This window comes from Clinocottus analis, unplaced genomic scaffold (assembly GCF_023055335.1).
Source record: "Clinocottus analis isolate CAN_PGR_092001 unplaced genomic scaffold, fCliAna1.0.p SCAF_6, whole genome shotgun sequence".
Taxonomy (NCBI): domain Eukaryota; kingdom Metazoa; phylum Chordata; class Actinopteri; order Perciformes; family Cottidae; genus Clinocottus; species Clinocottus analis.
The window spans coordinates 841,098-868,553 of NW_027176218.1; the positions used below are offsets into that span (position 1 = coordinate 841,098).

Genomic DNA, 27,456 nt, shown 5'->3' on the forward strand with positions numbered 1-27,456 from the left:
CCAACAGTGCAAACGCAACCAGAGCAACCCCACTAGAACCAGAACCTTTGTCACAGTTCCATAAAATAAACCAACGACCAGAACACGTCAACGCTCGCGCGCACTTGACGGGTTAAACATAGTAAAACAGCTATTACGCAATCACGGCTCTGTTTCCGTCGCTCGCTGCGCGCGGCAGCGGAGGGTTTGGAGGCTGCGCGGCGTCAGAGGGCGGCTCTGCGGCCGCGCTTCACGCATCATTATAAAAGCTTAACTTCCTCCCTCCGCGCGCGCTGTCCCGCTCCGCCGCTGCGAGCTCCGTCTGGATCCTATGTTGTAGATAGATGGGCTGCACGCCACACGCCGCGAGCCCGCAGGTTGCGAAGGTTGAAAGTTTGATTCCACATTGTTTGCCGTCCTTCCTCCTCCTCCTCCTCTTCCTCCTCCTTCCTCTGTGGGGCTTCTTTTCTCCTGTGCTTGGATACCGCGCGGACTCGAGCATTGGATATGTGCACACAGGATGATGACAACCCCTTTCCTCCCCGTAGAAGTAAAATAAAATAGGCTTTCGCACACACTGGATGTACTCTTGTCGTTCCATATGAAGAAGCCAAAAGTAAGTGACAGCTCCGCTTGTTTGTTGTGGTGTGTTTGTGTTTGTGCCAATACTTTGAGGAAATAAGCGCGCGGGCGCTGCTGGACACGCCGCTGCGGGGCTCGAGTCCTTTTTAAAACTGTCAAGATTGAGAAGTTTTCACTTGTGAGTATCAGCTGTGGTTGCGCTTCAGGCGCGCGCTGCGCAGCTTTTTGCGCGAGCTGTTTGCGTAAAAATGGATTTGTTTGTTTGTTTGTGCGCCGGCGGGATCGATCTCCTGTGGCGAGGCTTTGTCCAGCCAGCCGTCAGACCTGCGTTCCTCTCCACACATCTTGTGTTTGAAGAGAAGCGAAAAGCAAACTCCACCTGTCCGCGGTTACCTGCCACTCATTTACCTGTCAAGTATTACTAATCCAGCATGTGGCGCCGGATTAAAGTCTCACGTTACACCTTTTTGTATTCTTTTTTTTACTGTGTTTTCCCCCTGTTGTGGGTGCACCTTCGCTGGCTGGCACCGCGCGCTGCACACTGGGTACATTAAGCTGTTAATCAGGTAAACTGCGAGGTCAGGGTGGCCGGCTGCGCGCTGCTGTCTGTCTGCGCGAGCTGGACCAGATCACCGGCCATCTGGAGACCGTCCAAGACGTTTCATCCGGCAGCCTGAAGCAGGCGTGTGTGTGTGTCTGTGTGCGTGTGTGTGTGAGCAGTGGCTTCATGGCTTCGTGACATGTGGCCCTGTAATGAGGGTGACCCCCAAAAATGGACGTTGTGACGACTGATGGCTTCTCATTATTCATTTTTAGCATCAAAGAAACAAGCAAATATTCTGAAAACTCTCGCCGCTGCACGTCTTTGTGTTCGTGTTGTGTAGCTGTGATGTGGTGCAACATGAAAGGTGAGGATCCCCAGCTGTTAAAGAGAGACTGCCCCTTTTTAAAAATATATATTTGTACAATATTACCTTATTAATAAGTGCACATCTGTGCAGGTTTGTGTTGCTCTGACTCGCTTCCCCGATGACTAAACCAGATAAGAAGTGAATGAACATGGAATATAGCAACGATTAACAGGGTGTGAGTCAGTGTGTGTGTGTGTGTGTGTGTGTGTGTGAGTGTGTGTGAGTGTGTGTGTGTGTGTGTGTGTGCATCTGGGAATTAAAGTCTTTGAAGCTTCCTGGAGGAAGGGTGTGTGATTCTGCATCCCCACGCCGCCGCTGTTAATGATACTCGCAGCAGACGCCCCCTTTATGGTTTTTTAATGGAGTTATGATACTTTCATCTTTTATTCACCGTCCTCCTCCCGTCGCTCCGGCACGAGGCTTCTCCTCTCCACCCTCACGGAGGAGCTCCAAGATCCAATGAGGAGAGTCTGCAGCGGGGATGCCCTGACGGAGGCACTCCTCCTTCTGCTTCTTCTTCTTCTTCTTCTTCTTCTTCTTCTTCTTCTTCTTCTTCTTCTTCTTCTTCTTCTTCTTCTTCTTCTGCTTGTAACCAGGATGTAAAGGTTTAGACGACGAGGTGACGATGAAGACGAGTTCTGACACACGAGGTGTGTGAGAGAGAGGGGTGTGTGTGTCTGAGAGAGAATATGTGTGTGTGTGTGTGTGTGTGTGTGTGTGTGTGTGTGCGTGTATTAGAGAGAGAGACAGAGGTGTGTGTCTGAGAGAGTGAGAGAATATGTGTGTGTGCATGTATGAGAGAGAGAGAGAGAAGGTGTGTGTGTATGTGTGTGCGAGCGGCAGAGTGTGAGTGTGTGTGTGTGTATGAGAGAGAGAGAGAATAGGTGTGTGTGTGTGTCTAAGCGGCAGAGTGTGTGTGTGTGTGTGCGTGTGTGTATGGGAGAGAGAGAGAATAGGTGTGTGTGTGTATGAGAGAGAGAAAGAGAGAGAGAGAGAGAGAGATAATAGATATGTTTGTGTGTGAGGGAGAGTGAGTGTGTGTGAGTGTGTGTGTGTGTGTGTGTGTGTGTGTGTGTGTGAGAGGGAGAGAGTGTGTGTGTCTCGACCTTCACAGATCATCTCGTCTCCAGTAGGCGGCGCTCGTTTTCTGACGCGAGCACCAACGCCGAAGAGATCAGAGCTCGTATTCGTATTCCCCCCCTACACACACACACACAGACACACACACACAGACACACACACACAGACACACACACAGATATGTGGAAGCCATGAAAGCATGATTCACGCCGCTGATCCCCGTCATGAGCTGCTGGCGGCGGCGCTGGCTGGAGGTGACGATCAGCTGGAGGCGTTTGGCGTCCAGCTGGAGGCGTTGACCTCTGACCTCTTACCCGGGCTGTAAGTCTGCAGCCAAGTGCTCACATAATGGAGGCCTGACGCACCTCCGCTTCGTTGGCGCGCATTCTTATCTGCTTAGGACACCAGAAGAGTGTTTTTTTTTTTTTAAATGGTTATTTCAGGAAATCTCCTTTTTTTTTCTTCTCCCGACTCAAACGATGCGAGTAGACCAGACCACCAGAAGGCGATGAAATAACAGAGCGCTGCATCATGGGACGGATGAGGAGGTGGGCGTTGATGCCGATGTGTCATAACTCAGTCATCACAGATGAATGGATGGGGGGGGGGGCGTTCAGGGCAAATTTGGTTATGACTGCTAATCAAGTTAATGATTTGTTCTAATAGCCATTAGGGGCGACAGCATGGCGGGACGCGGTACATCAGAGCTGCCGCCGGCGGGGCGGTGACGGCGGCGGCGGCGGCGGCGGCGGCGGCGGCGTTCCCGCTGCGCTGACTCAAGTATCAGACTTCCTGTTTTTGTTTTTTTTCAAAGTGAACCCTCTCATATTAAAACGCCACATATGTTGCGTATCAGCCGGAGCCTGTGACTCGCGCTTTGATCTCAGGGATCCATCGACGCCACGCTCGTTATGCGTCAGCTTAATGTGCCCAACGTTCGTGAGCCCAGAGCTTTTTTTGGGGGGGTTTTCAGTTCTTTTTTTTTTTAAAAATAAATTTGAAGTGGGCCCAAAACAGAACCTTGTGGGACGCCGTGCTTCACAGGCAGGGAGGAGGGCAAGAGGTCAATCAAATTGTTTAATTTTTTTTGAGCAGGGGGCAAAAACATCATTTTTAAAGAGAAAGGGAGACGCAACATTGATTTAAGGATAATGTATTTTACTATAAAAGACAAACATTTGCTGGACCCTCTCATATTAAAACGCTGCGTATCGAATGGAGCCCGTGACGGATGCTTCGATCTCAGGGATCCATCGATACCACCAAAATGTGGGTATCTTTTTTTTTAAACAATGCTGGCTTTAACCAGCGGATCAGTTCTGCTGCTTTCTCTTAAAGGTTGTGCGAGGTTAAAAGATGTGACGCAACCTTGACCTCCAGTGTCACATGCTGCTGTTATAACAAAGTTATTTTTGTTTGGCTGCTGTTAAACAAGCCCTCCTGGGAAGTCGGAGTACTTTGTTTTCTCATATTCATTTGTGGTGTAGTGGAAATATCGCAACGGTTGATCACATAAGTTTCATAACTCGCCCAAATACCGAAATCTGACCTCTCATGGCAGAGATTCTCAAAAAATAACTTCAAAATCTACTTAAAATATAGCGGTTTGATTTGGTTTTGGAACACCGAGCTGCAGTTGTGCAGCTGTGTGTTTTCTTTCTTGACGAAAGTGAAGAGGAATTGATTATGTAAGTCAAAATAATATACACTTCTCAGTTAGACCCTGTGAATAATGTTCACAGTGTCAAATTGAGGCGACAAAAGAAAGAAGAAACAACACTCGTTCGGTTGTGAAAAAAGACGCACGTGTTGCTAAGCTGTTTTTTTTTCAGTGTCATTGCTCAAATGTTGCGGGATTTCAAATTTTTTGGACAAAATGAATGACATGCTGAATCCATAAAAGCAACAAAGCGAACATGCTTTTGTTCACAGGATTTTCGCGGCGCGCGGGAACTTGACGTCTTGTTTCTGCAGCCGAGCGTCGCGGAAACAAGACGCCAGAGAGAGGCAGCGGCTCTCGTGCCGAGGCCATCGCAACTCAAATCGTAAGGATCTATCCGCCCGCGAGGTCGCCGACAGCTCCTTAAAGATGAGTGAGTGACGGAGGTTTCAGAGCACATACCCATAAAGCAGGAGACAAGGAATGCACTCGGGGGGAGAAGCTGCAACTTTTAGAGCAATGTTCAAAGAGCTCTGCGCCATTAACCGCTACACGCTGAGACTTCTGTCACTTGGAAAGATTCCTGCGGGCCTTTTTCTTTTTCTTCTTCAACCTGGCGTGCCAGCTCGACGTGACCGGTCGGATGGGTTCAGTGATTTAATGGCCCTCGGTCCGGGCTCGTCTCTTGGTTCAAAGGGTGTCATGTGAACGGGAACGTCAGCGGATGGGGGAGTCGGTGTCACATGGGTCGCGGTGCGCGGCCGCGGGCCCGACGGGTGAAGGGTGTGAACGCCGAGCCGCGAGCGAACGCTTTCCTCCGGAGGCAACGACCAGCGGTTCACGTGGCAGAAACCCCTCTCATTCAGAAGTCATGCTCTCTGCTCGTGGGCCCATCGTGACACATGGAGCATGGAAGCAGTTGTTTAAGAAATGTTTGCAAAGGTGGGCTTCTATGTAGTTTCTTGAAGACCGAGGAGGCTGGGTAAATTCCTGAGCTCTTCGGCCAGAGCGTTTCACAGTTGAATGGAGCAGTTGGTTGCTTCAGAAAAGTCGACCAGTGGAAACTGGGCGGGAAGGTGTCGTGACAATAATGGGGCTTCGTAAAGTCGACGTGAGGATTTCGTACCTGATGTGAAACCAAACAGGAAGCGAGGCCGGAGTCGTACGTTTAACATGTGACGATACGGGCGGCGCAATCTGTTTCGTTATCCCACTGAAGTTCACTCGTGACACACGACGGGCGACCGAAAAACACGATCCGACCCCGAGGTAACCAAGAGAATAAACCAATTTTTTCTGCATCAGGTTGACAAGAAAGGACTTATTTGTGCAGCAGTGTGAAGATGGAAGAATACCTGTTTTTCTGTCGTGCTATTGATGTAAGAGATTTGCTTTTCCTTCCCAATACTTGATGCCTTCACTTGCATTAAAATTGTCAACTTGCAGGTATTCAAATTGCACATTTCAGCCCGGAGGCATTCATGGATTAACCGTCATTGACGTGTGATGCAAATTAGAGACGGATGTCAAACACGTCGTCAAGTCTTTGACGAGATGGTGGAGATACTGGAGCGTTGGGCTGCGTCCAAAGTCTGACAGGAACAGGGAGATAACGACAGGGAGAAGTCAGTCAAACGAGGCCCATTCCTCCTTGTTGTGTATCCAGGAGGCAGCAAGCAAATAAATAATTAAAAGTGGGCCCAAAACAGAACCTTGTGGCACTCCATGCTTCCCAGGCACTGAGTGGATTGGAGGTAAAGAGGTCAATAATAAGCATTTTTAAGCTCAAAAGGGATTCGCACCACTGATGTAAGGTCGTGATGAACATTGAATTTATGTTTACTTTAAAAAAACAACCCAAAAAAAGACGTTTGCTGGTTCTCAAATGTGATTTTCTCGGTTTTTAGTTCTTTTAGTCACCGTAAGCTCAGCAGCTTTGGCTTTCAGCGCTGTGTGTGCTCTGGGAAGATGTTATGGCCATTTTCCACTATTTTATGATGATTTAATGTCAAACTAAACCATAAATTACTTTCGCCGGCCAACACAATCAGTCTGTAATTCAGATTTGAAATGTAGATCCCTGTTTTAGTTTTGCAGATAAACCTAATCCTTCCAAGCCTTTTCAGGAAGCCGTGGCTTTAGCCCTCACTCCCGTTCTGAATGCAATGCCTCAGCCCCTAGAGGCATATATACATTTACTTTAATTTAAAACATAAATACATAACAGAAAGGAGTTGTTTTAGTGGTTTGGTTTCACTTCTGTGCAGCAGCCTGCTGTCACGCCACAAGTCGCCTGCTGATGCCGAGGACATCTGGAGCACATTCTCAACGCTCGTCCTTTTAGTGAAGCGACATTAAATTGAATTATCACATTTGTCTTGTTGTGGTACGTGTGTGTTCTGGCTCTTCCTGAAGCCTCGGGTTCGTGTGAATGGATGTCTTACACGAGCGTGAAGTGGGCATCGGACTCAAGAGCGGCCTCCGCCGGAGGGCTTGTTAGACGTCTTTTCCACGTGATCGGCTCCTCCTCGAGCGGCCGATCAGAAGAAACCGAGGACGGTTGGTGCAGAGGCCGTTCACGCGGGCGCTCGTGGCTTTAATTGTCAAGACCGCACACGGACAAACACTGCCACCGCTAAGACCTATTTCTGACACTTCTAGCATGACTGGTCTTGTGAATTGAGACTGCATCTCACACCCTGCATGAAGATAAGTGTGTTTGGCACTTTCTTTTCCCTCTCCCTTTACCCTTATCTCAGTTGTGGTTGGGTTCATTACCCAACAAACGACAACAACCTGTCTTCTAGCAGCGTCGAGCACATGTTGCTGATCAGTGCAGATAAAAGCGGACACACGATTAGACGTTTAAGAAAAACCACAGTGAGCTTGTTAACATCAGCGATTGTGCAGTTGTGCACGTCCGGAATATTCTTTTCTCTTTTTTTAACAGTTCAGTTCACTTTTGCGAGCTAATAATTCAGGAGTGAAACGAGGTGCAGGAGAAATGAAGCTGAGCTGCTGGTGAGAAGTTGGCAGGAGATCCGCATCAGGAATCTGACGGGTGGGGGAGGAGGGAGGAAGGATGGGGAGCAGCTCAATTGCACAACTCAGCTTTCAACCTCGTTGTTCAAGCCAAATTCCCCTCTGTGCATATTAACCAGATCCATCCTCGCAGTTATTTGTTGACATAGTGTGATGTGGCTATATAAAGGAGGCTATAAGCGGATCATAAAATATCCCCTTTTCTTTCAGAAGAAAACCGCAAGGAACATCGCGGTCGTGAAATGCACTTTAACTTCCTCCTCCTCCTCCTTTTTTAATTTTTCTCTCAGTAGCAAGATCTGATTTCCTGCTTGACACCAGCGAGGAAACCACAGGCCTTTGAACAGGAGGGTGTGAGATACTCGCCTGCAGATATTATATGTATGGGGCTTTCATTGCGAAAGGCTTTTATTGTGAAAGGAGCAATAAAGTTTGCAATCTTTCTGACTACCGAGCCTCCAAGAGGTTATATTTCTGGGGATTCAGTGTATTCAGCGGATATTCGGGGGCAAGACTTCCTGTTCGTCGTTTACGATTCGATTAGACGTTTCCATTTAAATTTAAAACTCCCAAAAATATAGATTCATGATATTTTTATTGTCACATGCACAGTTAACAGACTCCTTACAGTTAAAATCTAACTTAATTAAAATCCTTCCACACAGACTGACAATATCTGAAGGTAAAATACAAATAAAAAATGTAAAATACTAAGAAAGGAGGTAAATGCTATATATATATATATATATATATATATATATATATATATATATATAAATTGCATTTCAAATACAAATGAACCTCACAAAGCTTTCCCGATATAATTTTTTTTTTCATTGCTTTCATGTGAATTTGTTTATAGCAATTACATGCGCAACTAAACCAGTTGTGTGCAACTTCAGCGGTTGATTCCTTTATCCACAGTGCGAAATAACAACAAAAACAATTTATGAAACCATATTGACGACGAGCAAAATAAATCGCACGAATTAAAAAAAAAGGAAAGAAATCAAGTTACGATCACGATTCATTTGGGTAAATTGTGACCGGCGGTTTGGCATTAATGTAATAACTCCCACCACAACACAGCAAGAAAAGTTGCCATGGATATAATCTGTCAATTACACGTCGGGACTCGAGTCTCCGAGATCGCTAATCTGATTTAGCCGCCGCGTCGTCTCAAACAACACATGTCACGGGGGACATTTTCCTCTCAGGAAATGCAAAATAACAAACTCTGAAAGGACAATTAGTCGTTTCAAAGCTTAAAAAATGGGAATCTCGTGTGCGTGTGTCATCGAAAAATAGCATCGCTCGACTGTTTCTCATCGTTCTGACCGTTAAAACCTTGTAATCCTCTCCTGCTCTTTGCGTCACTTTGATGGTATTTAGTACGCACTTTAATGTTTGGCACATACCTATCCGTGAAACCCGTTGTTCAACACCACAGCTGTTCTTTAGTTGTTTTCAGCGAGGACATAACGAAGTCTGGTCTAGTTTTTTTGTGTGTTTTTTTTACGATTCAGGACCTTTGGTGCCATTTGGTTTGATTGAACTCGGTCCAAAGGGTCTCCACCGCCGTCTGTCCAGCCTTTCAGCGCACGTTTCCTCCAGAACCATTAAGCAGAGGTCGGAGACGCCATCTTTGGACGTGACATCATTTCATGTTTGTTCCATCTAAGTTGCCCGTGACCGTCGCTTTGCATCTGCGCACGTTCGGTCACTCAAGAAAAAGTTCCCGCGAAAGTTCCACTTCTTTGTTTTTCATTACGTTAATTTCGCTTTTTATTTCGCTCATCTGCTCGTCGAGCGTTTGCAAGTCGGGAAGCGCCGGTACCCGGAAAAACGACGGTACCCGGGAAGCGCCGTTACCCGGGGAAGCGCCGTTACCCGGGGAAGCGACGGTACCCGGGTAAGCGACGGTCCCCGAGGAAGCGACGGTACCCAGGGAAGCGACGGTCCCCGAGGAAGCACTGCTACCCAGGGAAGCAACGGTACCCGGAAAAACGACGGTCCCCGAGGAAGCAACGGTACCCAGGGAAGCAACGGTACCCGGAAAAACGACGGTACCCGGGAAGCGCCGTTACCCGGGGAAGCGACGGTACCCGGGGAAGTGACGGTACCCGGGGAAGCGCCGGTCCCCGGAAAAACGACGGTCCCCGGGAAGCGCCGTTACCCGGGGAAGCGACGTTACCCGGGGAAGCGACGGTACCCGGGGAAGCGCCGGTACCCGGGAAAGCGGCGCTGCCCGGGGAAGCACCAATACCCGGAGAAGCACCGGTACTAGGCTAGATTTAAAATCGTGCTTTAAAAACCAAGACGTTTTTCTTTCAGTTAATCAGGGTTATTCATTTGGGGAAAAGAAAAAAAAAGATCGGTACTGGGAGAGGAAAAACAAAAACATGGTTAGCCGTATCCCCTTTTTGCGAACGCGACATTGTGCAATCGTCATTACGGCCAAGAACTAACCACTTTTGTGTTTTGTCATGCGATCATTCAGGGGAAGTAAAAGAAAGCACGGTAGCAATTTAGCAATGAGCCGTACTTGTAGATGTATAATTAAATCCCAGCTGCTCATCCAGAAATAATACCACAGTGTGCAGCAGTTATTACAACACAGGAACTACCTTTCACTTGACAGATGAGTGCCTGTTTAAACTGCTGCACAACCACTTTGATGCCATACAAATTGTCTGGCTCCTCCTCCGATTACCTGGAATAGTTTCATGTTGTCCGCTCTTGCCTCTGCAGACGGCAGCAGCTGCAGCCTGAGCCTTTATCAGATGCTAATTTGATTTACACGTGAAGAAAGTGAGCTCCTGACGCTTGAAACAATCTCTTAAAGGTTTTCATATTTTAGCCTCATTTTACAAGCCCTACTTTAATCCGTTATCGGGGTGGGAGATACTGAAGGTTACAAATTACATTTTAATGAGAAACACTAATCTGTCTGTCTTTATAGTCTCATCACGATGGACTTTATGCCTGAATATTGAGGCCTCTTTTCTGTGCGGTTTACCCATTAAGAGGTTAAATATTGACATGTGGATGGGACTAAGCTTCTTCCGGATGGCCTGTGACCGGATGAGTCCCAACAGTGTGGTGTGTTTTCTTCATCAGTAAACAGCATGAAGCATTAGCTATTGCTGGCTCCGTGTTCAAAGGACTATAAACGGCGTAATAATCCTTAAATATGGTAAATATTGTAATAATCAGGGGCTGGGAATGCTAAACACTGAAGCTGTATCCTCTCCATGTGCAGTGCAGAGTCATGGTGGGATATTTTGGCCCCTCCCCCCACAAAAAATAAAAATATGGAAAAACAAACCTGAATTTGAACCTTGACTCGAGAACATCTGGACGACACCGATATTCCATTTGCACGGCCGTCATTATCATCTGCCATGTTTTAATCCTCACATGGCAGATGAGGTGGCATGGCAACACTCTAAACAATGATGGAGGCAAAAGATTAGGACGAAATGCCCATCTCTGACGAAAAACAGGCCGGCTAATGTCACGCAAAGACCTTCTTTTTCTGCTTTCATGAGATTATCTGGTTAAAAGGGCCACGAGGCCTGGAGAGCCTTGTTCAGCTAATGATACCTCGGGCTGGGAAGATGAGAGAGAGTGTGGGCGGGGACGGGGGCGGTAATCATATACAGCATCAATAGGATGAAGGCGAGCAGGCCTCGAGAGCTTGTGAAGCACCTGACGATGACGGATGAGGGGCTTTAGTTTGGAGAGGTTGCACCTGACGGCTCTCCGCTTTCGGTTTGACGTCAGCTGGGGTGCAAGAACAACGCCGCTCCCACGTCCGGCCGGCCGTCGGTCCAGATATCAGTGTTGGCGGTCGGGGGAAACACGTCGTCGTTTGTTGTCATTGTGACATCCTGTCCCGACGGGGGTTTTTTTCCCGCGTTTGTCCGACTCCACGTGACTGCGGCGTCTAATACATGGTTTGTTTTGCTTCGTTTCCCGCCTCCATTTGTTTCGGCCGACGGGAAATTCAATCATTTCCCCTGTCAGCCCAGCTGTGACTTCAACGTCTCAAGGTCGCTCCCACATCGAGGTGTCTGGGAGGAAGCGTTCAGAATGAGTGAGCTGAAGTCACCTCGCTGTTCACACTGGAGCCTCCGCTGTGTATTTATGTGTTTGGCCTAAGCTGCGTGTTGAGAGTTCATGAGCATTTTTTTTTTTTGGGAACTTGTAGAGACAGGACATGTTTGTTTTTGCACAAGCATTATTTCCCCCGAGATATTTCCCTGTAGGGCGGCTTGCGATAACATTGCTTTATTTTTGGTTTTCTTTGGGTTCTTTGGGTTTAGTACTGCATCACAGCACAGTGTCATGATGTTGTGTGGATGTGGTGTCACACAGTAATAAAGCTACACATGCGTGTGGCAAACAACATGGATATTCTTAAGAAAGTGTCCAATTTCATTTCCCGCAGGAGTTTCGACGGATAAATCAATTAGGAGGCGACGTTTCAGACTAAGTACATATTTGGATGGATATCAAATCTTAACAGTTCACTATGCTTCTACTATTTACTCCAAAATAAATCATAAAAAACACGTCCACGCCTCGATTTAAACCATTTCAGAGCACGGGACTACGCAAGTTACATAACAAGCAAACTTATTTTATGTAAGACACGTTTATTTGAACCCAACCACAACCTTTTCCTGGGAAACTTAAATGTTCATGTCTCGATCTCTAGTTTCAAGTCTTCTATAAGAGCGTGATGTTCATTTAGTAAAGGTTGCTCCCGCTTGGAGCCAAAATGGATAATAAAGCGGGGTTGTGCTGTTTGGCGGCGTGTGTTTCCGTCTTAAAACATTGATTCTTTCCGTGGTGTGTTCTCAGATCATAAAAAGTCACATTTTGGTTGGCTGTTCAACGTTGGTGCTCCACCTGTTTCTTGCAAAGAAGACAAAATGGCGACGGCTAAAAAAAACCCCAATATGGCTTGAAAACTGAAGTCCACAAAGCAACATGGGGTGATGTTGCGGTGGCTGCATCCTCTTCTCATATGCAGCCTGTGGTTTTACAAAAAAAAGGTTTTCACGGAGTCCAGCGGGATCCGCTTAAGGTTTTGCGAAAAAAGCTGAGTCAGCGTAAGGCGAGACCCTCGGGGGGGTTGATCAGCTCTGGATTCAACAACTTCCAGAGGAGCGCAATAAGTGTAAATACAACTTGTTGAATCCAATAAGCAGTTTTATTTCTGGCCCCTTGACTCGTCTGTCAACATCTCAGAGACGGTTCAATGCATTTCAGAACAAATTAACCTTGGAGCAAAAAAAACATTAAATTATTCTGTGGCGACAATCCAGGTCTGGGACTCCTGCCATTAGACATGTTGTAGCTGTAACCTTAGATAGATCAACGTCAACGACATAAATAACGGTGATAAAAGGCCATTCATAGCGTTTCCTATCATGCATTTTAAGTCAGGTCTTTCATAACAATCCAATGATTTAAAACTGTAACCCATCCTCCCACCACACCTATCCTTACACGCTTCAGAAGGACACTTCGCTCCTTGTCAACACTTGTTGCACCCCGACTTCTAACGTTAGCTTCGGCTAGCTTGTTTCGTGGGCTGTGAATGTGTCTCGTAAAGAGCCGGGGGGGGATGTGGGCCGGCGTCATCACGCCCTGCTGTGTATACTGCGGTGTTTGCTTGGCCCTGAAAGCCACAGGGATAACCTCAAGCTGTGAAAGGATAATGGCGGCCAATTGGCAAGTATGACTTTGCAACATGGCGGCCCCCGTCGCTGGCTTCACGCGACATGCTCTCGGCACATGTTGAGAGCGATGTCGTCGGGTTGCTCAAAGTCCTTGCATGTGGTTTTTTGTTGGTCGTTTTCTTTGAGAAAAATTCAAAGAAGGCAAACATCTGACATTGTGGGATCAACTCGTGAAATGTTGTAAACAGAAAACGCGCTGGAAGGGAAGCGAGCGGCAACGCTCTCCCAGGTTTCCTGAGTGACAGCTCTTCCTCGTTGTTGTTTTTTTGGGTGTGTTTCAAGATGGCAGGAGCCCTTCTGCACTGGATTCTGTCCAAACCAAATTAGCGTGTTAGTTATTGTAACTTATTTTTTTCTGATGTGATTTTCCAGCCTGTCTGGTAAGATATCATTTCATATGATTCCTCCACCTACTGAATCATCATTTTTATATAAACTTTGCAGGGGTGAACCCAAGTGTTTGCAGTGAAACCCGATACCGTCGCGATGGCACAAGCGTCACTCAGGTGCTTCAGTTTCTATCTCGTGGCCTTGTTCTGAAAGTGCAAACCGACTGAACTTAAAAACACATACTTTGCCTCACTGAGGCTATTCAGGGTGTGAGAGCACGAGAAGAAACCGCATGGATTAGTTTCGCCCATAAGGCGTCCATGCATCTGTAACAAGCTGCCTCTATGTTTGTCATGTTGCACGGTTCCCGTCGGATTTAAAAGACATAAAAACAAGTTGACTTTCAGTGAGTCGGGAAATTGCTTGAAAATTATTCGTGACTGTTTGCATCTGGAAGTCCTTAAGCTGCAAAAGAAGTTCCCCACATCTTGGTTTTGGTGAAGACAAAGACTCTAACCCTTTGCAAAGAGTCCGTTCATATTTGTTGAAGCTTTCGTGTGGTTTTTTGTTTGTTTGTTGCTTTGCATCACAACGTGTCTTCGTAAAAAATCAACGACCCCGAAGTAGCCGGCTGTTGTTACGTCGCTGATGGATTACAAGACACCCACCACGCATTTGTCTTCTGCTAATCGCCGCGTCGTCCGTGTCTGCAGACGAGTCGAATTACACCCCCGTCTGCACTTTTTTAAAATGTTTTTTTGTTGTTTTTTTTCCGGCCTGTTGATGGATCGTCCTCTTTCCTGTTGTGTCTCCGTTTTGACCGCAGTGTGCAGCAGCAGGAGGAAGGTGGGCGGCGGGACTCCGCTTGGGAAGATTTGACAATGAGCGATCTGAGCGGCCACGCTGGCGGGGAAAGTGTCGACGGGCACACACAAAAAAAACACACTCGAAAAAAAAGATAAATGTGAACTAGAAGCAACACGCTGCTGCTGCAAAAAGCACAATCATGGTCATGAAAGCCTTCTTGAATAAACTACCGAAGGAAATGCTGTCGTACTGGTTGAGGTGCCTCCAGATTAGACGTGGCTCAGCTCACTATTATAATGTTATCCCTCTTTGTGTAACACTCTAAAGCTTTATTCGCCAAAGAGGAGGTTCACTTTCAAGGTTGCTGAATTGTTTTTGGGTTAGGCCCCGGCTGGCCCTAATCTCTTTTAAGAGGAGAATTGCAGCCCCATTGCATAACATGGTCAGACTGGCACAGAGAGGAGGAAGGAGGTCAGCCAACTGAATGGCAACCGTTAATGTACGCTAAGCCAGTGCAGCGGCTCCATTAGGCCGTGAAATACCTCATCTTAAAGTCGCAGTTTTCTTGTCGACACAAGTTTTGAGTCCAGCAAATATTACTGTGCAACAAGTGTACTGTTCAGCTTATTAATCCCTGCACTGTTTGCTCTGCATCGCTGCCTTTGGCTGCAGCTTCTTCCACATTTGCATTATGATCACCGTCGGCTGTCAATATGTGCTCGTGCAATATTGTCACCATACAAAACTAAACGCTGCTTTTGTGGTGATGCTCGGGGTCAAAGGTCGCAGAGAATAACTTAAAGGCTTCATTCAGAACTGAAGCACCCATCTTTCCACTTCTTTTTTTTAACCTTTCAGAAAAGGACGGTCGTCAAAGACGCTCAGATACATCACTTGGTTGTTACCTTTGTTCAAATATGAAGCTATGATCGAAGTCACGGAGCTTTGTTAGCGGCTTTTCTTCAATATAACGAGCGCAGGGAGGAAGAGCGAGCAGCAAAAGTTTATATAATATATCACCAATTTAGCGCCGCTTTATAAGCAGCTGTGCTCCAATAAAAAATTGGTTTACTGATACTGCAGGGAGGGAGAATAAGCAGCAGGAATAAAAAGGAACATTATGTTTTCTTCCCCTCATTTTACAGCCATTTCTTGGCCCACGAAAAATACATCCAATCAGTATCCGAGTGGACTCAAACATGCCGACTGAATCTGGATCTGGCGCGTCCAAAAGACGCGTTGAAAAGTGAGAATTCACTCTTCCTCTTAATACCCATTTGCAGATGGATCCTTTTCAAGACATGGTATCTGGTAACATGACAACAACAACAAAAAGGTATCATGCTGCAACTGTCTGACAGATGCCACCCTGAGGATGTCTATGTTCTGGCGCTGGAACAACATGCAGACATCGACACCCAGATTATTATCCGGTCTTATCATTTTTCCCATGTAAAGCCCGTCTGACGGCTCTGCTCCCTTTTATCTCAACGTGTGTTTTAAATTGAATAGTTCTGTATCAACTCTGCGTGTCACAACAACAACGCCGTGTTGCGACACAACTGCCAGTTGTTGGAAGTGTACCTTTCTCACGGCCTGCAGGTCTGCAGGAGAGCCGGCAGCGTGACGGCAAAGTGAACGACGCTTTAAAAAAACCTGGTCCGACCACTTAAAGGAGAGCATTAGGAAACAATAAAGCTCAGAATTCCCACTTAAAATACAAAAGGCCCTTTTTTTAATTCGCTGAAACCATTTAGACATGTCACAGCAGGGAGAGACGGCGCAGGTGGAAATCGTCAAGTGAGTAATGGCCGCATTCCATTCAGCTGCTTCAGTTGCATGTTTCATGTTGTTGCTCAACGCCGACTCACTCGCCAATGTTGAGGTTAACAGTTTCAATTAGCTTCTTTATTTCCTTTCTATGGTAAAAGGTGTGAAAAGAAAATTAAAAAGAAAGTAATGTGTCTTCACTTTCAAAACCACCATGGGTTTAAACTTAAAGCTGTCTATGTTGGAAAAGTCTTTTCCTGTCTTATCAATGCACTTCAAGAAAGCATTAAACTCACAATTTTGTAATCTTTAACAGTAGTTGAGGACGGACCCTTATCTGAAGATCGGTCCAGATCAAAACAATACTGATAATCAACTTGCCTCCTTTCACAATGCTGGTGTGATATGACATGTGTGTCTTCGTCAGAGACAATGAACCACTGCTGTTTTTATTGCCAGCTCCTTCTCAAAGAAGCCATAAAATGTCTGTTTATTGCTGACTTGCTTCCAATGAAGTGCACACGACCTGGCGGTTTTTTCCCTCTTTGTACACGACGTCACAGAGATGGACTGTTTTGCAGAGCCGACTCAACCGAGCGCTTGTGCCAAATCTGAGGTCGATCGGTCATAAGGGGGGCGGAAAGCTTGTCACTTGTGGAAATCATTAAGTGTGAACCGTCTCCACACATGCTCCAGAACCATTAGATGAGTCTGTCACGCACATTGCATGAAAGTGTGCCGCCATAACCAGTGTGTGAGTGCTTAGTTGGCACCTTGCATGGTGTGCCCCCCCCCTGTTAATTCGTGCTGGATTACGTTCTTTTTCCCGGTTAACGGAATAGCTCCTCAATGGCTCGCTGCTGCTTTTCCGTACAACGTCGACCCGTGAATGTGTTCAGAGGGTTTGGGAAGCTAGCAGCTGTTTCGGCGTGGCCGAGAGCTTTTACAGACCTGCAGAAATCGACAAAAAATGTTCGATTTTCAACCCAATCTACGGGAATTTCCCGTGTCACAAAAATGCATTTTATGTCATTTCACGTCTTCAGACTCGCCGACGCGCTAAAAGCAAAGATGGCTTCGTCTTTGCACGCTTCCCACGCTTCCTGCTCCAGATGTCATGACTCTGTGAGCCTTTATCGTTGTTGTTGTTGTTGTTGTTGTTGTGTTCTGAGGAACCTCACGTCCCAGCGCCAATGCCGGCCACAAGGAGTTGATCATCTAAAGAAGGAACAGTATGTTTGTTATGCATTGTGTTGAGAGGTTGTGACTAATTGCCTTGTGTTGTGTTTGATCTGCAGATTTGGATACGCGTCTGTGTCCATATACTGCTGTTCATCACGCTCGGGGTACATTCGAATAAATTTGACGTCAACCCAGTGACAGATGACATCTCTAGACTCTCTATTTTGGTAAGAACAATGATGTAATTCAGTACATTTCCAGATGAAGTTTACATATGTATATATATATGTATATATATGGGTCTCAAGTATTTTTTTGTGCTTGACCATCACTTCACAATGCAATAAGTAATTATGACATCATTAGCACGGCTGTCGCTACTAAACCAGTTCTGTGTCTGGAAGGAGAGATGATGTTCAAATCCATGTTCTTGCCATCTGCTTTATTGGCAAAGTCCACATGGATACAAGTCAAAAGGGTTCAGGAGCTTTAAAAAACATCAACGAGAGGAGAAAAGCAACTTCAAGGCGTCTTGTTGCCGTTTGCAAAGACAACGTGCCAGCTTTACTCCCGTGTTGGAGCTAGCTTAGCATTACTTGTTGTCTTCTTTTCCATTTTCGTAGCTTCCTCTTGGATACTTTAACTCTAAAGAGAGCATTTCCCCGGACAATAAGTGGTGATTACTATTGTTTATTCTGCCTTTAATGATCGTACGAGAGACATTGTCACAGATAAAATGAGAAAAGTGGGACTTTTAAAGACTGTTTTTCCTGTTTTGGCAAAATAACGAAGTGACTGTTTGTCCACACGCTCCACAAATAACTTGCAGTTTTGTTCAATTCCAAACTCAGGTTTGCTATTTCTTTCAATGTGTCTGCAATTTAATGTTTTTCTGCTTTTTCACAGAGACAAAATATTCCTAAAGATTACAAAATTCCTGTACACTACGTCACAAAAGAAGAGGTAAGACATCCGCTCGCAGTAAATCACGGGGGAATAACACAATCTCAGCTAAATGATTTGACTTCCAGTCGAAACCTTTGAATTTGCAAATGAGCAAATGTTCCCTACCGTGACTCATCCGGCACAAACCTCTGGTTACCTCTCTCCTCTGCTACACCTTCACACCGAACTTTGGCTGACCTCATAACTAATGCACACTGTGAATAGTGTGTTGTCTGCCAAGTGGAGTCTCAACGGTGAAAGTAATAACTGAAAGGGAAGGATTATTAGACTTTACAAGATATGCGGTCTGTTCACAGTTTCTTTGTTGGCGTTTTTGTTGAACCTGATTGTGTACTTGCTCAATTAATGCCAAGCCTCTGCTCTTTTTTTCTTCCAGGGAGGGATGTGTTGGGTAAAATTAAACGTCTTCTACTTGGAGGAGAGCTTACAAGATTTAGCGCATAAGTTTGGAAACATTTCATCCAACAGAAAAGATATTAGCATATTCATCCAAATGCTCCAAGAACTGCGGCTCAACATGGGGTCTCTGGTGAGTCTACGTTGCTTTTTGAACGGTGGGAAACACTCGATAGCGTGTCCGTTGTTGCTGCTGACGACAAATTGGGAGAGTTTGAAAGTACAGTTTTGCTTTGAGATCAATATTAAGAGCTGAAATCCATAAATTGTTGTCCTTTTCAGCAGCAGGAGGTAATAGTGTTAACGTCTTAACTAGATCCCCTCCAGGGCAAATACTCAGACTTTGGCTTCAAGAGGCTGACGCTACAGCCAAACTAATACTAAAACCCTGTTTAAGCTGCGTTTTATGAAGGATTTCCGTCCTGAAGTCTTACACAACTATCCACGTACACTGGGAATGCGTGTGTACACCGGAAGTAGATCGGTTGTGTATTTTTATACTCTTTAATAATAAGAAAAGATTGATATTTAAGCTCTTCCTTTATAATCTTACTCTCTTAACTCAGAGACACATTTCGTGGGAAGAAACTGCAGCTCAGATCTCACACACACACACACACACACACACACACACACACACACACACATTACATTTACTTTAATTTATAATAAACACTTACAAATCAAAGTTTTACTACATTAAGAGTCAATACATTTGCTCAACTCACGTTTTTCACTTGTTTCCTCATTTTTTTGTTGTTGCTGTCTGTCTGTTCTCGTAGCTCCGCCGTGAGAGCGTTTCTGCTTTTGTTGGTTTATTGTTTCTTGGTGAAAGTCAAAATGGCAGCGATTTGTGTTCGTCTCGGAGTCGGTGGCGTTTAGAAATGCCGCTGTTTTTTTGATGCATGAGTAGCGTGAACATGTAGCGTGGATGCTAGTGTGCTAGCAAAGGATACGCCCCTTAAAATGACGCTGTTTTTGTGGGGGGGGAGGGGGGAGACGTTGCATGAGTTGTGTGGTCGCTACGACGCTAGCAAAAGATACGCCCCTTAAAATGAAACCGTAGCGATGTGGATGAAGTCTGAGAAGCTAGCATGACTGAAAATGAAGCTGTTTTTTTTTGAGGGGGTTAAGATGCATGAGTAGCGTGGATGCTAGGATGCTAGCCAATGATACACCCCTTAAAATGACGCTGTTTTTTTGGGCGGGGGGGGGAGGTTAAGCTGCATGAGCTGTGACGACGCTAGCAAAAGATACGCCCCTTAAAATGAAACCAGCAGTAATGTGGATGAAGCCTGAGAAGCTAGCATGACTGACAAACGGCTGCTTTGCAGATGTTTAGTGATTGTTGATAAGGTCAGTGTACTAGTACTACTACAAGTAGTATATTCTCCCATATATATATATATATATATCAATGGCTCTTTGTCTTATAGTTGGTTATACTGTAAACCGCCAACACTATAACGTTAGCCCTTACGCTAGAGTTTCATAACCATTTGGTGGGTTTCTGTTATTGTTCACTGATATATGAAGAAGATGTGACTAACGTTGAGACGTCTCTTTGTCTGTACCCGTGTCTCCGCAGGAGCCGATCATGTATGATTTCGAGTGCCACTACAGGGAAGAGAGGTGGCAGACGGCGCGCTACTTTGAATTCGTCAAAGACTTCCTCATAGCTGCACAGAATAAAGAAGATTCAGACGACTGTGATCCTCCTCCCTGCCCCACAACCCCATACACAGCAACAACAGAAGAATATTTAAATGGTGAATGTTTACTATTCGTTGACCTGCTCTTTGTGCTCGTGAACGGAGGTTGGAGTTCGGCAACTAAGCGTGTCTGCGACGCAGGGTCTGCATCGCGTTACGATCAGTCATTTCATATCCTTCATCGTTGAAGAGAACGGGTGCTACAGCAATGTGTTGGACAACGAACGGGCCCTTGGGAGTCATCCAAATTACCACCTTCAAAAAATACCTCTTGTGTAAATCCAAATTAGTGCTACGCCATTTGCTATAAATGACTCAAAACGGCAAATTTATCCTCCCTCGTGGTTTTCTTTTTTAGTTTTTTACACCAATGTAGCGACATGAGACTTTCGTCTTTCAGAATATGGATCGTGACGTGACATAAGTATTGTCTTTTCCTGGTTTCAAGGCTGCACACATGTGATATTCCTGTTCCTATTCTTTACATTAGTCAACTCAAAAGTATGGAAAGATATTGGGATATTTGATTTATCTCCACAAAGATGTTTTCTGGGTGTCGATACCGGCCAATGTCGCGTCTCCTCGTCCATCATGTGACGAGACGGTACGATAAACATTAGCTTTTCTCTACAAAACAGATCCTGCATTCATGTGTGTGAAACATTGTCGGCATCGGAGGCTTTCTGGTGTGCGTTTGTAGTCTGATGAGCAGTTTCGACCAATCGCGTGCGAGCAGGTTTTCGATCGAAAAGCAGGTAGAGAACCGGAAGTCTCAGTGTAGAGATCCTACGTTAGCTAGTTCAGACGCTAAATCTGTCGACCCGTCGCGACGGCGTTGTTACTTCCTCCTGTTACAAACTGAATATCAACAATTGTGAATCAATGCTCAAAGTCTTCGGGCTGCTGGCTGGAGGTAGCTAGCTTAGAGAACAATCGCTGTTCCTCGCAGCCCTTCGGTGCGCTCGCAGCTTTGTTTAAGGATGGATGGATTAAGGTGCAGACTTGTTGGTCGCTGCAGCTTTGGGGCGGCTGTTTGCCGGCGCCACTATTAACCCTGTGGCCTCTTCCACAATACGCCACACAGCTTTAACTGCGCACACTGCAGCACTCTTATAAATAATATCCAGCTTTAATGTATAAAACATGCCAGCTGTGATTTATAGATGCTTGTCCGCGCGTTTGATCACCTTCGGGTTAAAGATTCTCATGAAATCGGCTGTAAACTGTGCAGACGTTTAGTTTTTCTTTCCAGCGAGGGGGATTGGCGAGGTTGAGGTCGGCTGAAACAACTTATGGTTAAAACAAAGATAAGACACAGCCGCAATTGCTGGAGAAAAGAGGTCGCAAACAGGCAAATCTCAGGCGTTAACCGGAGTGATTTGACATGTTTCATCCCCACGGTGAACCGAACCCTGCGCCCATCTGGTGTGTGGTGGGAGCCGCGGGGGATGCTACGATAAAATAACAAGGCTGGTCGCAGATAACAGTTGACAAGCTTTCTCTGGCAGAGGCTCTCGAGTGTGGATTTCTCCCCCCATGCGGCATGGGGAGCGGCGGAGACTCAACATCAACAGTCGCATCTCCATGGTGCCGATAAGTTGGATGGGACGGAGCCCCGTTTCTTCGTCGGCGGAGGGCTAGAACTGTTGGACTTTCTTTCACGTAAAATGATGATCTCACCGCTCCAGAACGTCACCAATCAATCGAGGCGGTAAATTATGGGTTTGGAATGAAGCCGGTCCATGAAGAACCTGTCGGGGGGAAAAGATAAGACGGATTAACGGGCCGCCAACAAGACACTCCACATGTGATTTGTGAGGTTTAAAAAAAAAAAAAGGGGGGAATATTTGCGCAACATGTCATCATAATAATAGCTCATCATTCACTTTGGAGCCGCAAGAGCCTCGACTCCACATTTCAAACCGTCTTAAAGATCCCATGTTTTGGTTTAAATTATTGGCGTGTCAAGCTGTGCTGATGGTTATGAGTATGTTATCTCGCTGTCAACGGCTTTCTTTGGAACAAAATCCTTACCCCAAAAAATGTGTTGACATCGAGGTCTGCGGGTAACCGGCGACTGTTTCTGGTGAGACGCTCGATGGATGTGAAAACCACAGGAATCTGCTGCTCATGAGAACTTTTTTTAGGGTTTTAAGTTGCAGGTTCTTGGACATAAAATGCTCGAATTATCATAATTACATGTTTTCGCATCGGCGTTCGTCATGAGCCGTTTACGACCACATCGGTTGCGCCGCCATGTTTCTACCGGAGCCCAGAATGGACAAAACCAAAACACTTGAAAGCCCTTGGAAGAGCCTTGTTTTTTTCGTTATTGCCCGGCACCGCAAACCCGCAGTAACGTGAGTTTGAAAGGGTGAAAGTCTTAAAAAAAAAAAAGATGCCGCGGACGGGCATTCGGCCGGACCTTTCAAGTGGTTTTATTGTCTGAGTTGACGATTTAGGTCACACTTCCCTCATTATTTATGGGCCGGTCTATAAACTCAAACGAGCAACATTCCAGTTGACCCTCCCTCCTTCCCTCCTTCCCTCCTTGCCTCCTTGCCTCCCTCCCTTCCCTTTGGTGTATTGTAAGCGGCCTCCATTTAGGACAGATCTCTGATGGCCGCTTCCAGAAGCTTTCAGTCCAGGAACCTATTATTTCTTCACAAGAACTACTTTGCCGGATAAAAACTCTCCGGCGTGCCCCGGCTGAGTCACAGTGGGGGGGGGGGAGTTTTCCCTTAGGTAAGCGCATGAGAAGAGGGAAGAAAAGGCCCCGAAACCGGATTGTGTACGTGTTGATTACCGAGCAATCTTCTAATCTTCCCAAGAGCTTGGACCGAGTGGTCGGATTAGATCTTTTTTGTGTGTGTGTGTGTGTGTGAGGGTGTTGGGGGGGGTTGAGTCGGCTTTTTAGTACCTGACAATGAAATGTTTTCACCCTACGGCACTCACGACTAACTCATCTCTTTTTCTACCGCCCAACCGCCCTCGCAGTGTCACGGCCGTCCAGCAGTAAAGACACCGAGTGTGCAACGGGCTGCAAACCCCGTAAGTCTCTCTCTCTCTCTCTCTCTCTCTCTCTCGCTCTCTCTCTCTCCGCGTTTCCACATGAAGTCAAAGAAGTGTCGGGTCTGTGTTCCGGCGGCAACGACACAAAAAAAACTAAAAACTGGCCCAGCTGGTGTGTCAACGCGGCAGCTTTCGCCGGCGACAGTATTTTGCCACATTCGACATCAAAGTCGGCCCCGTTTCCCACGATGCAGCTGTCACTTGAGTTACGAGGCTCTGCGGGGCAAATTCCTCGCCGCGTTCCTCGCGCGACGGGCCTCGATTCTTATCTTGTGCGCCTTTAAATCTGCAACAACCTTTTTTGTAAAATGTTTCTTTCAAAGAATGGGAAATATTTGCATTGGAGCTCGCTTCAAAGTTTCAAACATGTCTTTAAAATTCTTCCTCTTAGATGTTTGAAAGACGGCATGTCTTGACTTTCTTTTAGTCGTTTGACACGAAAATTACGGTTTTCATGTTGATTTGCTGCAAGGTTTTTTTTTTTCTTCCTCCAAATCCGAGCTCAACACGTGTTGCGTGAGATCCGGAGTGTTTTTTCGATGAAGATTTCAACCCGTGTGAAGTTGAAAAGACGTGAGCTAAATACATGTAGGCACCAACGAAGGCGGGTGAAACAACCACAAACTCACGTCTGGGTCTATTCTCTACCACCGTTTCAAAGTCTTCTGATTGGTTTCTAACAACTTAAAGAGTCAGAAGGGAGGAAGTGACGTTTAGTTTTTTTATGTCCTCTTTTTTTTTCTTCCCAGATTTTGAAACGAGCGCCCTGACCGAGGTGGTGGAGCGAAGCCTTCTCTCCTTACTGTTCATTCCCCTCCTAGCGCTCGTCTTCCTGCTGGTGTGGAAGGTGAGCCGACCTTTTGACCCTTTGACCCCCCTCGTTACTGCGACATGACGCCTTTGTCAAGTAGTTTTTTTTCATCGTCCGGAGGCTTTTGTTTCCGGTGCGTTTAACGACGCGCCGGCGTCCTCCGCTTCCTGCAGAGGACGTGCAGACTTTTTGTAGATCTAGAGAGTTGTTGGTGTTGATTTTTCCTTTTCTTTTCAAGACTTGGAATTGTCGGCGTTAAGTATTATCTCCTAAAACAGGTCCGATCGTGTAGGAACGAGGAGGATCTCCAGCAGAACCCTGCAGAAGGTGGACTCTTCGCGGGAACAGAAGTGACGGCGCCTCCGCTAGACGCTGAAATATCAGAAAAGTGAGTCCGTCTTTCTGGTCGGAAAATTCAGCCCGGCCCACACGATCACCTCAAATGCATGAGTTTATCAATACACAAAGACCCATATGACGTCTTTCTGGTCTCTTGACAGTCATCTGATAATCAGGCCAGTCCTGGCCTCGATAGAACGAAGGCGCCCATATGTTCAGACAAACAGAGACACTTGCTGTCTCATGACTTATCAGGAGATTCTTCAATGAAAGCTGTAACACAAACAATGATTAATGTCATGATTAGAGAGTTATTATGAGAGTAAATACGTTTTTTCTTCCAACACGTCCTTTCTTTTGACGTTGATTCATTGTTCTCGTGTGGAGAAACGTCTCCATAAATATGTAATAACACACAAGAAAAATAAAGCCAACAAAGTGCTTCATTTCACCCCCCAAAAATGATGTCATCAGGGTGCTTGAATAAATATTTTACCTCGATTAAATTTGTTACGCAAAGAAAAAAATATTCGAAAATTGGCCATTTAGCAGGCGAGAGGGAGCCTAAATAAACATGCTACTCAGTTGCATTATGGGAATTTATTCATCCAGCACTTTGTTTCAGGGGGGGGTAGTAACTCAACCCGTAGAACTGAGTGTATTTCGGCCTCTGCTGCTTCACAGTTGACCCTCCTCTTTCATATTCAGTCTGTTTTGAGCTCCCTCGCGGTACCAGGTTACAGTGTAACCCCGTCATCGGGGCTCCCCGGCAGGTTAGTCCGGCTCTGTACGGCGTAGAAAATAGAAAACAGGCTTCACCTGTTCATATGTCACTCTGGCTGCGGCGGTTCAGCTTACAGGAACACACCTGGTTTTTCTTGATACCTGCTGGAGTCTTCATTACTTTGTTGTGTCCTTGCCAAGCTAAACTGTCCACTGACTTTTATTTTATTCTGCCCGATGCAGGAACATGTTGAACGTCATTGAAATAGTGTAACGACGCTTCTACCCTTCGATGTCCTTCTATTTGGTGAGATTTCAGATTTTTGTTTTCCTATGTGAAAGTCATTTTTAACTGTCATGGGAAAAAAACCTGGAAAAGTCATTGAAATTTGAAAATGGTTATTTTTTTCAGGCCTGGAAAAGTCCTTCAAAAACATCAAAAAGTGTAGTAAAAGTCCTGTAATTGTGTTATATTCATGTGTTCATGACGTTCATTCACGCTGAGTTATAAATAATAAATCTTCTTTTAAAAGAAAGAGGCTCAAAATATCAGCAGCATACATACAGGCATCTATATAAATGTTTATTCTTTTAATCAAACTATTGTCTCTCATTCATTTGAGTCATTTAAGGTTTACTGTATGCTTTGAATCCTCATTGTTAGTTTAAATACTACATTTTATCACTTTTTACTGTTTTTTAAAGGCATGGAAAAGTCTTGGAAATTTGGTGAAAAGTCTTTAAATTTGGTGAAAAGTAATTGAAATTTGGTTAAAAGTCTTTAAATTTGGTTAAAAGTCATGGAAATTTGGTTAAAAGTCTTTAAATTTGGTGAAAAGTCAAGTACATTTTGTAAAAGTCATGAAAATTTGGTTAAAAGTTAAGTTCATTTTAGTTCAAAGGTCATGGAAATTTGGTTAAAAGTCTTGAAAATTTGCGTAAAAGTAATTGAAATTTGGTTAATAGTCATTGAAATTTGGATAAAAGTCGTGAAAATTTGGTTTAAAGTCACAGAAATTTGTTTTAAAGTCAAGTAAATTGTGTAAAAGTCATGGAAATGTGCTTTAAAGTCATGGAAATCCATCGGTCAGAATGTGTAGGAACCCTGTTTGAAACCTCTCTCTCTCTCTCTCTCTCTCTCTCTCTCTCTCTCTCTCTCTCTCTCTCTCTCTCTCTCTCTCTCTCTCTCTCTCTCTCTCTCTCTCTCTCTCTCTCTCTCAGGGCTCCACTTGTTTCCCCCTCCTGTCGGGGTCCAGAGGTGATGGAAGAAAGCAACAACAACAACAACAACAACAAAAACACAAAGCTGAAAAAACTCCGTAGCGCGATCGCAAATCCAAAAAAAAAAAAAAAAAAAAAAAAAAGTTCTCAATCGGCTTTGTTTTTGGACCGCTCTCTCCCTCCGGATTCAACGGCCACACAGTGACCAGGAGAGGGCGCTCCGTCTGGATGGACCACGCCCGCTAGCGCACGGATCAGCTCGCCTTTCTTGTACGACCGTTAACCCCGTGCTTCTCGCAAAAAGACTACGACTTAAGTAGAACATAACCAACCCCCAACTGCCCCACCTGGACTCTCTGGTTCCCCCAATTCATCCTCCAGAACCTGCTGCTCCACGAACTCTTTGGGAGAGGACCCCCCCCCCCTTCACCTTCACCTTTCACCTTCAGGACGACGCAACGGTCCGCCCGTGTTTCCTCCTTTGGACCCACCGAGTTCATCTCCGAACAAGCGGTGCAGGGAGTGACTGACATTGGTTATCTCCTGCATGAACTGAGTCATGATGTACTACCTCCGCTGACCCTCACACAATAAACCAACGTCTCCAACACCGGCTTCCACGCTTTCCTTTGCAGCCCTGCGTCGGTGGTTTTGCCCTCAAGAATATAATGTTCAACATTGTAGTACCCATTGTCCAGGTGGAGAGGTGTGTGTGTGTGTGGGGGGGGGGGGATGTATTTATTTATTGGTGGCAGCACTGAGCTGCGTCTGTTGATACAACTGAGATGTTTCAAGCGATCATTTTAGGAGCACCTACTACTAATGGGGCACATTTAAAGAACTATATATATATATATATATATATATATATATATATATATATATATATATATATATATATATATATATATATATATATATGAACACATCGTAAACCCCCTTCCACCCTCCCATTGCTCAACAAGTTACATTTCTTCATGTGATGTTGTTGCTGTTGTCGGCATATATGACTCGAGGTGTGAATGGATAACATGGAGAAGAAAAGAAACCACACATATATAAAGAAAATATGCTGCTTTGACTAACTTACATGTGGACCTTTGAAATATCTGCAATGACA

At 45.5% G+C, this 27,456-nt stretch overlaps 1 protein-coding gene across 2 annotated transcripts; it reads left to right on the forward strand.

Annotated features, from left to right (window-relative positions):
- Nucleotides 1-305: 305 nt before the first annotated feature.
- On the forward strand, nt 306-27,062 carry kitlga (kit ligand a). 2 transcript variants are annotated; one of them, XM_068603500.1, is made up of 10 exons: nt 306-595; nt 17,213-17,323; nt 18,003-18,059; nt 18,439-18,591; nt 20,047-20,227; nt 23,168-23,221; nt 23,992-24,089; nt 24,332-24,441; nt 25,359-25,422; nt 26,337-27,062. In XM_068603500.1, the coding sequence occupies exons 1-9, from the start codon at nt 581-583 to the stop codon at nt 25,387-25,389; spliced, it is 810 nt and encodes a 269-aa protein (XP_068459601.1). In that variant the 5' UTR covers nt 306-580; the 3' UTR covers nt 25,390-25,422; nt 26,337-27,062. The 2 variants fall into 2 exon arrangements, with proteins under 2 accessions (XP_068459601.1, XP_068459602.1); XM_068603501.1 differs by lacking the exon at nt 23,168-23,221.
- Nucleotides 27,063-27,456: the final 394 nt, after the last annotated feature.

Bases quoted from the DNA above. Each gene is read 5' to 3' on its own strand.
- kitlga (XM_068603500.1), top strand. The intron at 18,592-20,046 runs GTGAGTCTACGT...GTGTCTCCGCAG, and splicing joins GGCTCAACATGGGGTCTCTG to GAGCCGATCATGTATGATTT. The intron at 24,090-24,331 runs GTGAGCCGACCT...CTCCTAAAACAG, and splicing joins TCTTCCTGCTGGTGTGGAAG to GTCCGATCGTGTAGGAACGA.